Genomic DNA, 11755 nt, shown 5'->3' with positions numbered 1-11755 from the left:
GTGCTTTTTTAAATCTGGTGACCCCAAGACGCCACCAAGGCCTGCAATTCTTTCACAGTGATTCTTGGGGATTTTTGTTGCTTCTCTCACGATCCCCCTCCCTATCCTGGGGGGCAAAATGCATTTGTGTCTTCTACCCGTGAGGTTTTCAACTGTTCCATATCTTTTGAATTTTTTAATAATTGCCCCGACAGTGCTCAGTGGTATATTCAATCGTTTGTGGATCTTCTTGTAGCCATTACCATATTTATGAAGGTCTACGACCATCTGTCCCTTTTGAACTGACAGTTATTTTATTTTCTTCATGGTGTTGGATGACAAAGGGATATTGCATGCGTGTTACCTAATTTTTATACCCTAGTAAAAAAGAAAGTGATGTAATGGCTCAATTTAGTTCCTTAGCACTTAGATACACTTAAATAAGTGGAATTTTAAAGTGGCCTTTTATTGTTGGTAGCACAAGGTGCACCTGTGTAATGATCATGCTGTTTAGTCAGCTTCTTGATATGCCACAACTGTCAGGTGGATGGATTATCTTGGCAAAGGAGAAATGCTCAGTAACAGGGATGTAAACACATTTGTGCAATAAATTTGAGCGAAAAAGCTTTTTGTGCTTATGGAATATTTCTGGGATCTTTTATTTCAGTTTATGAAACATGGGACAAAAACTTTACATGGTGTGTTTATATATATATTTTCAGTGTTTATACACGATACTTCTAGCAATACTAACATATGCTGCTCAACTGCTCAAAACAGTAGTAGTTCGGCGGAAGCAGAATGCTGTGAACCTTTTATCTGGAAATCCTTTGTGCAGGTTTTTATTTGTAGTATTTTTTAATTTTTATTTTTAATGTTATTATTAACAACAAATCAATACAGGAAGTACACGTGGGAACACAATTATATGTGAATAATATACAATGGACAATCGGGGCTAGGGGTTACAATATCACATTACACAAGGACCTTAATTAAGGGACATGCATTCATTATTCTAACAGCTTTTTTGTTAGTAGAGTATTTCATTGTCTTAAAATACAGTTCAATTTATTTTTGTAAGGTAAGAAAATGTGATTTTTTTGTTTGTAAATTTACATTTGTGAATATGAAATTTGGCCAAAAGAATAATTAAATGAATTACATAAAAATGTTTCAGCTTATTTCTATCGTAGAATCAAAGCAGTACATCTCTCCACAATAGTGTAAGATCTTCATAAATGTGTTCAATTATAAATCTACTGATGTCTTGCCACAGTTTTCTTACATGAATACAATTCCAAAAAAGATGCAACACTGTTTCTGGGTGGTCATTACAAAAGGAGCAATTTGAGTTGATGTTTTCCTTAAATTTCTTCATATGAGTGAGTGGTTGGCAGGATAATATTTATGAATAATGTTAAGGAAACGTCCTTCATTTTGTTATCAAGTAGGTATGTGTGTGGCAACATCCAAACTTTTTTCCAACAGATATGATCAATAAATCCATTCCAATAAGGCATGACATAAGGTATAGATAGATACAACATCCTCCTGAAACAAGGTTCGTATTGCTCTGTTGTTGAATGGACCAAAAGATAAACAAATCTTTCCTACTGATGAGTCAACAGGGTCAACGGAAGGTAGGCGTATTCACGTTCCTGAATTAAAAAAAAGCAACACCTGAGGGAATGACATCTAAAACAATTGCAAAATCTTTAGGTGTTACAGGGAGGGAGGGACCTTGTAAAGTGATAAGAATTCCTTATAACTGAGTAAAAGACCCTCTGCATTTACCAGTTGGCTCACCAATCAGATATTATTTCGGAACCAATATTCTAAAAACAAATAAGTATTTTTATACAATTATACAATATATCCCGAATATTCCATATATAATATCTGTGTGGAGATGATGTTGTGTAGGTATCGTATTGCAATAGTAGATGGCAGCATCGTTTTGGAACGGCATGTGATTTAAATCGGAGAGGACGAAGAAGAATGCGACCATGTTGAATTAGCAAGAACAAACACAATAGAGACGGTTTATTTGGAGTGAATGTAATCTAACGGTAAAGTGTTGATCTGCCGCAAAAAAAAATGTGATATATAACATCAGAGGGAGAGAAAGGTGAGCGTTTCGGTCTTTCATGTTCAATTTGCATTAGCTATAAATATTTCAAATGAGTCGACTTTCGCTAGGCAAGCTAGCTAATCCTGTCAGACATTGAAAACGACTGCCGGGTAGCCATCCAAGTTGACAAAACTGGCTAGATAGCGAGCGAGCTAGCTGGCTAATGGCAATTAACTATAACGTTAACCTGGCATATATAAATAAATCATATATAACCACTTTCATCTGTGATGTAATGCTAGCTAAATAAATTGGTATTTACAGTACTGTTTTGTAGCTACGTTAGCCAACTTGCATGTTTTCGTCAAAGCTGGCGTGGCTAACGTAACGTCAGTAGCTAGCTAACGCTAGCTAGATGGCAAAGTTAACTGGCTAACTAAATATATTCCTCTAAAGTTGGCAATATGAATGGCCTTTGTCGCACTAAATCAAATCGCGCTGAAGCTAACTGTTACTGACTGGAACATTAGCTGGCCTAGAAGGGCACCCCTGTTGTTCAATCAGTTTTCTAGCTATAAAATGAGCTAACTTGCATTGAATGTCAGTGCTAGCATAGCTACTAACGTTATTTGGCTAGCTAGGTAGGTCGCATCTAACTATTCATTTTCGTAGCTAACGTTATGCCAGTTACTTTTTATTAAATTGTCCATACATTTGGACTTAACTTTCATTTAAATGCAGATGCTTCTAATATCTTCAAAGTAATTTCAAACTTTGCACGTTATAACGTTTCGATGGGTCCCACATTCTGTTGACATTATAGCCTGAAGTTTCGCACGTCTATGATCTGGTCCCTAACTGTATGCGCTTGTAGTGTAGGCAACTCTTTTGTCATCTGTGGTCATGCCCTACACGAGTTGACTGGAATACACTACAGACTGATCCACCGAGCCAACACTAGACCTTGTGCCTGCCAGCCAAATACGTATTTTATATTATGTAGTTGGGGACTTGAACAAAATGTTTGGGCATCTATTCTACATTGTATTAAGTTTTAAAGCAAAGTCTAGGGCTTGGCCTATATAGTGTTCATCCTGACTACTAAATAAATTGTTCCTTCTTCCTGTCAGGTGACACAGGCTTGAGCTGAATACCGCCTGACTCTACACACTTTGACAGAAGACCTGTGGTGTCAACAAGAGAGGAGGGAGACCCAGCTGAAACAAACAGGACAGACAGAGGGGATCGTAAAGCTGTTCTGCGTTTTGGACTACAATTACCCTTTATTTGATTTTCAACATCAGGAAACTACTTTCACATGTGGATGGACATGTATATACACACAGAATGGAAAACAAATATTGAACAATAGGGACCATATTATTTTGGAGAAATATTTGTACAAAAGGTTTGAAAAACCATTTACAAGGTCATCGATGTTGCGCAATTCAAAGGGACTCGACGCAAAGCAAGGAAATGTTTAATCAAAGAAAGAGATTTAACTTTTGAACAAAGATTATATTACTGATACTATTCCCTCGGTTCAAATTGTCTTAGCAGTTCTATTGCAAGACTTAAACTCCTTGATACTTGTTTACGTACCATTTTTAAAATATTGTGTGCAGGTATAAAATATTTATGCATTTGAATGCATATAGCTCTTCATTTGGAAGAGCTCTTGTGTTAAGACTTTTCATACGTCAGTAAACTCTGAAGGGGACTAAACTGCACGTGTGTGTGTATATGAAAGAAGTACAAATATACTTCTGTTGTAAAAGCTTTGGACTAAAAATAATGGAGAATATTGTTGAATGCTTTTTTTAGACATCTACTTTCGAAGAGGCTTTTTAAGAAAAGGAAGAAAAAGCTAAGGGAGGGTAAGACGTAAATCTTTGAGAGTAAAAACAAAGGAAAGACATGGCATCCGCAAGAACGGAGAACCTTGGCCCTATCGGCATGGGACTGAACAAGCAGAACGGGCAGCTTAGGGGAGTGCCTAAACCGGCCTCTCCTCAATCAGGACCCCTTGTCCTGGGCTCTCTGTTAAGCAAGGCTGTAGGTGCACCCCAGAAAGCAGGCGCTTCCCTGGAGGAAACTGGCATTAGGTACACATTTCTCTTACACACCTGTTTCACCCCAATTGTGTGCTGCTCGTATAGTATATTTTACTTTCATACCAAGTGATTACCCAGTAGAGTTTTTTAGTTTTTTTTACATCAACAGTGAGTGTGTTCAGGTGTTTTCTTAATACCCTCTTAGAAGACCTGCGTGGTTCTGGTACTGGTTCCGACCAATATTTTCACTTATAAATCGCTCTGTGGATACCATAGATCAAATTGGCTTGTGTTGAGCAATAGCCTTGGTTCCCACGGACACTGTTGTTTTCTGAGCCTGTGTGATGCAGGATGTGACATCTGAAACCACTTGAAGCTGGGATGTCTCTTCTACCATTTAATTCGCTCTTCTGACTGTCCAACTTCTGGTTGAACCCTACATCACACATGCCTGCAGTCATTACGTCGTAGTGCAGCAGGAGTGAGTGGTTTCATCACGGTAGCACATTCAGAGATCGATTTGTAGATTTCAGATTTTAGAGATCTGAAGTCTTCACAGCGATGGGGGCAGACATTCTGATCAAGAGGGACCTTTAGAAAATATACACATCTATATATTCTCCACTAAACTTACAAATATGTATTTTAGTTAGTCAGGTCCATAAGCATTTGGACAGTGACACTGCCTAATTTTGGCTCTGTACGCCGCCACAATGGTTTTGAAAGGAAACAATCAACATGTGCTTTAAGTGTAGACTTCGTTTTTAATTGAAGGGTTTTGTCAATTATTGTATGAACCGTGTAGAAATTACTTTTTTTTAAATATATACATAGCCCCCCCAATTTTAGGGGATCAAAAGTAATTGGACAAACGAACAATCATAAATTAAATTGTGAGTTTTAATACTTGGTTGCAAATTCTTTGTATTCAATGATTGCCTGAAGTCTGGAACCCATAGACATTACTAGATTTTGGGTTTCTTCCCTGGTGATGCCCTGCCAGGCCTTTACTGCAGCTGTCTTCAGTTCCTGCTTGTTCTTGGGGAGTTTTGCCTTCAAGTGAAATGGATGCTAAATTGGATTCAGGTGATTGACTTGGCCATTACAGAACATACCACTTCTTTTCCTTAAAGTACTGGGTTGCTTTCGCAGAATGCCTCGGGTCATTGTCCATCTGCACTACCTCCACCACCGTCCAATGAGTTATGAAGCATTTGGCTGAATCTGAGCAGATAATATAGCCCTAAACACTTCAGAATTCATCCTGCTGCTTTGTCAGCAGTCACGTCAATAAATACAAGGGAACCAATTCCATTGGCAGTCATACATGCCCACGCCATGCGTCAGAGATGAGGTGGTATGCTTCGGATCATGGGTAGTACCTTCCCTTCTCCATACTCTTCTCTTCCCATCATTTTGGTACAAATTTATCTTTGTCCATAGGATGATGTTCCAGAAATGTACATGTATTTATTTTATTTTTTAATGTTTTTTGGCAAACTCTAATCTGCTATTCTTTTTTTGGGGGCTTACCAATGGTTTACATCTTTTGGTAAACCTGTATTTACTCTGCTGAAGTCTTCTCTTGATTGTTGACTGACACAGATACGCCTGCCTCCTGGAGGGTGTTCTTGATCTGGCCAACTGTTGTGAAGGGTTTTTTCTTCACCAGGGAAATAATTATTCTGTCATCCACCACTGTTTTCTGTGATCTTCCAGACCTTTTGGTGTTCCTGAGCTCACCAGTGCGTTCTTTCTTTTTAAGAATGTACCAAATAGTTGACTTGGCCACGCTTAATGTTTTTGCTGTCTCTCTGATGGGTTTGTTTTGATTTCAGCCTAATGATGGCTTGCGTCACTGGCAGTGATGACTCTTTGGACTTCATATTGAGGGTAAACGGCAACAGATTGCAGATGCCATACTTGAAATCAACTCGAGACTTTAAATTTTTTTTTTATCTGCTTACTTGTAAATGAACTAATGAGGGAATAACACACCTGGCTATGGAACAGCTGAGCAGCCAATTGTCCAATAACTTTTGGTCCCTTAAAAAGGGGACAACCACATAGAAAAAGTGCTGTAATTCCTACACTGTTCACCCGATTTTGGATATAGGTACCCTCAAATTAAATGTGAAAGTCTGCACTTTCAACTCGTATTCATTATTTAATTTCAACTCCAATATGCCGTGGTAGACAGCTAAATAATAGTAACTTGGTCAATGTCCAAATATTTATGGACCCGACTGTATAAGGAAGGTTAAATCTTATAGATGCTGGTTTTCTAATTTGATAATACTATATTTAGAAACATGTCATTTCAAGCCTTATTAATACAGTTTTGAATAGGAAATACATAAAATATTTCATTTTTATCATATTTGTACTTTAGCTTGTGTCCTCAAGTGACAACTTTTTTTTACCTGAAAGGTGGGATTGTAACCTTTTGAGCATGCAGCATTGCTAGTTATTGTTTAGCCCTCTCGAGGGCCCACATTTTTGGGGATTACATAGATGACATTTTCGGTTGCATTTAACTGGATAATTGCACTCTTTTCATTGGTGCCCTTCATCAGATTTGGAGATGACTGGAAAAAGAGCCTACAGCTCCCTCCCAAAGACACTAGAGTCAGAACCTCTGTAAGTCATTGTACAATGCAGCATACTTTGTTTCACAAACTCACAGGATTTTCCCAGTGTAATTTTAATCAAATCTGGTACTTCTGATGTCTAACCTCTTCTTTGCTGTGTCCCAGGATGTAACATCCACTAAGGGAAATGAGTTTGAGGACTACTGTCTGAAACGGGAGCTCCTGATGGGCATTTTTGAGATGGGCTGGGAGAAGCCCTCCCCTATCCAGGTACGACACTCACTGGGAGCTTCTCTGCCCACCGATCACCTTTGAAACTGGGGGATTCCCTTGCTGTAAATTGGCTCCTGTTTCTGATGCCTATAACTTATATAGCTACTTTAATGTGATGCGCCTTAACTTTATCATTTCAGCCAATAGTTTTGAGTGGTGCTCACGAGCCATAACGGGTCCCCGTTTTTGTGTACTACATCATCCATTTCATATGATATGTTAATAATTTGTTGAGCTTAAGATCCTGGACTTTCTTTAAAGTCTTTAAAGTTCTGCATAACTGAAGTCTTGACTTTTGGTAGTTTGTCAAAGTGATAATGTTACATATTTTGACAATAGCCATGTTTTTTTTTTTTTGTGCTACAGTATGTTAAACCAGAGTTTGTCACCTTTCAGGAGGAGAGCATTCCCATAGCCTTGTCAGGACGAGACATCCTGGCCCGAGCCAAGAATGGAACAGGGAAGAGTGGGGCCTACCTCATCCCCATGCTGGAGAGAATAGACCTGAAGAAGGATTATATACAGGGTGAGATGAGGCGCTTCACATTACTCTTTCCCTCCTTTTTTTACTCTACTTATCTCTACTACTCACGGCTCCAGGCTAACATTTTCCCCTGGTACTTAGGGCTGTGGCGGTCATAAAGACAACCGGTCTCACAGTAATGGACTGTTAATTAACATAAACACATTTAGCATCTCCTGGCCTCCACATACAAAAGCTGCTGATGCGCGCCTTATGTTTTAAAAAGTAATACATCAATTTGATATACACCATCACAATACATCCATTATTTTAGCCGGGTCTAAAGAAACATGATATAAAGAAAATGTATTTCAGAATAACAGAATGAGTTGGCCTACTGTATGTTATCTGGCTATGCGCCATGCCATAGGCCAGGGATGGGCAACTTTTGTAGACCTGTGGACCAATTTCACAGAATAGCGTGAATTTAGTTATAAAATTGCAATGTTTTTTTTCTCTACCCCATGGCAAAATGTGTAGAATTGCAGCGAACTTGCTTTAAAACGGCAACATTTATTCTAATTGCAGGAAATGTATTTTATGTACGGATGTGGGCACGCAGACCCATGAGCAACTGCGGCCCCTCAGTTCCATTTTCTTTTTATGACCCCCAATCGAAGTTGCCCATTCCTGCAATATTCTTGTTCATTAAGCAGACAAGATAGTGTGCTTAAGGCCTGTGCCATTGTTTTATATTATGATTTTATAGTAAGAATATAATTGAACATAGCTGAATGAAATGGAAAGGATTTTTCCCATTCAGTAGTTATTTGGCAGCTTTGATAGTGGTTTTTGCGTGAGATTTTATTTATTTGTCCATACGGACAACTTAAATCTATATTTTTGTCAGGCGATTTAAAAAAAAATATATTGTAGACCTGCATTGACAGGCCCCAGCGGTCTTTATATCATGCAGTCGTGAGATGCGTTTTGAATTCAAAGCAAGCTGCGTGTGCACATTTGTTGATATTCATTGCTAGTTAGTGAGTCATTTGCCCAGTTATAGCTCATTTTTGGTCAGCAATGAAAGTCCAGGAAAAGTCATGGTATGTGCATCATCTGCGTGTGCCAGTGAGCTGTTGCGAGAGAAATTACATTTTGTTCAGCATGGACAATTTATACAGTGCCTTGCGAAAGTATTCGGCCCCCTTGAACTTTGCGACCTTTTGCCACATTTCAGGCTTCAAACATAAAGATATAAAACTGTATTTTTTTGTGAAGAATCAACAACAAGTGGGACACAATCATGAAGTGGAACAACATTTATTGGATATTTCAAACTTTTTTAACAAATCAAAAACTGAAAAATTGGGCGTGCAAAATTATTCAGCCCCTTTACTTTCAGTGCAGCAAACTCTCCAGAAGTTCAGTGAGGATCTTTGAATGATCCAATGTTGACCTAAATGACTAATCATGATAAATACAATCCACCTGTGTGTAATCAAGTCTCCGTATAAATGCACCTGCACTGTGATAGTCTCAGAGGTCCGTTAAAAGCGCAGAGAGCATCATGAAGAACAAGGAACACACCAGGCAGGTCCGAGATACTGTTGTGAAGAAGTTTAAAGCCGGATTTGGATACAAAAAGATTTCCCAAGCTTTAAACATCCCAAGGAGCACTGTGCAAGCGATAATATTGAAATGGAAGGAGTATCAGACCACTGCAAATCTACCAAGACCTGGCCGTCCCTCTAAACTTTCAGCTCATACAAGGAGAAGACTGATCAGAGATGCAGCCAAGAGGCCCATGATCACTCTGGATGAACTGCAGAGATCTGCAGCGGAGGTGGGAGACTCTGTCCATAGGACAACAATCAGTCGTATATTGCACAAATCTGGCCTTTATGGAAGAGTGGCAAGAAGAAAGCCATTTCTTAAAGATATCCATAAAAAGTGTTGTTTAAAGTTTGCCACAAGCCACCTGGGAGACACACCAAACATGTGGAAGAAGGTGCTCTGGTCAGATGAAACCAAAATTGAACTTTTTGGCAACAATGCAAAACGTTATGTTTGGCGTAAAAGCAACACACCATCCCCACTGTCAAACATGGTGGTGGCAGCATCATGGTTTGGGCCTGCTTTTCTTCAGCAGGGACAGGGAAGATGGTTAAAATTGATGGGAAGATGGATGGAGCCAAATACAGGACCATTCTGGAAGAAAACCTGATGGAGTCTGCAAAAGACCTGAGACTGGGACGGAGATTTGTCTTCCAACAAGACAATGATCCAAAACATAAAGCAAAATCTACAATGGAATGGTTCAAAAATAAACATATCCAGGTGTTAGAATGGCCAAGTCAAAGTCCAGACCTGAATCCAATCGAGAATCTGTGGAAAGAACTGAAAACTGCTGTTCACAAATGCTCTCCATCCAACCTCACTGAGCTCGAGCTGTTTTGCAAGGAGGAATGGGAAAAAATTTCAGTCTCTCGATGTGCAAAACTGATAGAGACATACCCCAAGCAACTTACAGCTGTAATCGCAGCAAAAGGTGGCGCTACAAAGTATTAACTTAAAGGGGCTGAATAATTTTGCACGGCCAATTTTTCAGTTTTTGATTTGTTAAAAAAGTTTGAAATATCCAATAAATGTTGTTCCACTTCATGATTGTGTCCCACTTGTTGTTGATTCTTCACAAAAAAATAAAGTTTTATATCTTAATGTTTGAAGCCTGAAATGTGGCAAAAGGTCGCAAAGTTCAAGGGGGCCGAATACTTTCGCAAGGCACTGTATGTTAGAAACTAATAGTGTAGTTTGGCTGGTTCTTGCTAGTTAACTATTTAGCTATTAGCATATATTAATATCATTGTCATGTCCTAAAATAACTTTCCACCGCCACTCGTGTATAATCACAAATGGCCGACATGTAGTTGGTAGGGGCGCACAGTTGATGAAACCAATGCTGCATACTCCAGTTGTGAAAGTCTCTCAAGCGCTGAAATTGGCTAGGATTTTCCTCTATTCAATACTGGCTATGTAATTCTGACAAAGTTACAAAAATATTCCTAGAATAGGCTAATTGACAAGTAACTCTTATGCTTTCAAGATCTCCCCTGAACACTGAATATTTTAACCTTTACAAATAGATAAACAGCTTAGACAGCTACCTCGTCCACCTTAGCCATCTGATCCCTGGTTCATTGAGGGAATAATTTTTTATAAAGACATGGAAAGTATTTGGTTGTAATTAGTGATGCACCGATATGATATTTTTGGCCGATTCAGATATTTTCCTAGCCCAAAAAAAACTGATACCGATATATAAAGTTTGTGGCCTTTTTAAGCATTCTAGTACAGTTAAATTGTTCACACACACATAGATGCAGCGGTCTAAGGCCCTGCATCTCAGTGCAAGAGGCGTCACTACAGTCCCTGGTTTGAATCTAGGCTGTATCGCATCCGGCCATGATTGGGAGTCCCATAGGACGGCTCACAATTGGCCCAGCGTCATACAGGTTTGGCCGGGGTAGGCTGTCATTGTAAATAAGAATTTGTTCTTAACTGACTTGCCTAGTTAAATAAAGGTTACACACACACCACACTGACCAAAAATATATTTTGTTGGCATTTACGTATGTCCCCATTACCAGTAAAACATAATCAAAACCTATTTATTTCACTTGCTGTGCTGTTTCGTTGTTCAGTCATTTCATCATACATGTCAAGTGGTGAAGTTTCAGCTCTGTCTGTCTGTGGCGCCTCTTCCTCGGTGCGCATGGTTACTGTGTCCGTTTCCATCTTGTCCAGCTGGGTCTGTAACATTTCACGTAAAGCCTGTTCCTTGTCTGCATCAAAGTAGCCATTCCTGTACATAGCATCGAGCATGGTGGTGGCACAGTAAAGAGAGTGCCACCGAATTGCTTGTTCACAGTCTGTGACGGCAGTTTTGTTCAGCAGGCGTTTCAATGCCATGACAGAGGGTATCACATCTGCTGCAGGCGCAGTTGATGAGCTTATTTCTCTAGTCAGTTGTTCGAATGGAGCTAGATCGTGTGTTCATGTTCTCAAATGCCATTGAAATGGCAGCAACGCTATGACAATTCATGCGCATGAAAGACTTTCCTCAGTACAAAATCCTTGACAACCCACTGTGCTGTCAGACTCGGAATGCTCATGGGGCTAATATCACTGGTCCAAATGTCAGTCGTGAAGTTAATAGCAGTGACACGATTACTGTGTAACTCCGGTAGGACAACATCTGAAAAATAGAGCTTGGTATTGTGTACCAGTGCTCGACCAGTTGGCGAAAGCCAACATCACC

At 39.3% G+C, this 11755-nt stretch overlaps 1 protein-coding gene across 2 annotated transcripts in view; it reads left to right on the top strand.

The window, feature by feature from the left end:
• Positions 1-1848: 1848 nt before the first annotated feature.
• Positions 1849-11755, top strand: part of LOC110531058 (probable ATP-dependent RNA helicase ddx6) — a 45619-nt gene continuing 35712 nt past the window's right edge. Inside the window, exons 1-5 of one of the 2 annotated variants that reach the window (XM_036970974.1) lie at positions 1849-2110; positions 3184-4158; positions 6684-6747; positions 6864-6968; positions 7368-7497. In XM_036970974.1, coding sequence (XP_036826869.1) covers positions 3971-4158; positions 6684-6747; positions 6864-6968; positions 7368-7497 — 487 coding nt within the window. In that variant the 5' untranslated portion in view covers positions 1849-2110; positions 3184-3970. The remainder of the gene's footprint in view (positions 2111-3183; positions 4159-6683; positions 6748-6863; positions 6969-7367; positions 7498-11755) is intronic. The other variant, XM_036970973.1, reaches the window with a different exon arrangement.

The sequence above is a fragment of the Oncorhynchus mykiss genome, chromosome 32, assembly GCF_013265735.2.
Source record: "Oncorhynchus mykiss isolate Arlee chromosome 32, USDA_OmykA_1.1, whole genome shotgun sequence".
Lineage (NCBI taxonomy): Eukaryota > Metazoa > Chordata > Actinopteri > Salmoniformes > Salmonidae > Oncorhynchus > Oncorhynchus mykiss.
The sequence above is the reverse complement of the archived record's forward strand: the minus strand, read 5'-3'. Positions and strand labels throughout refer to the sequence as shown.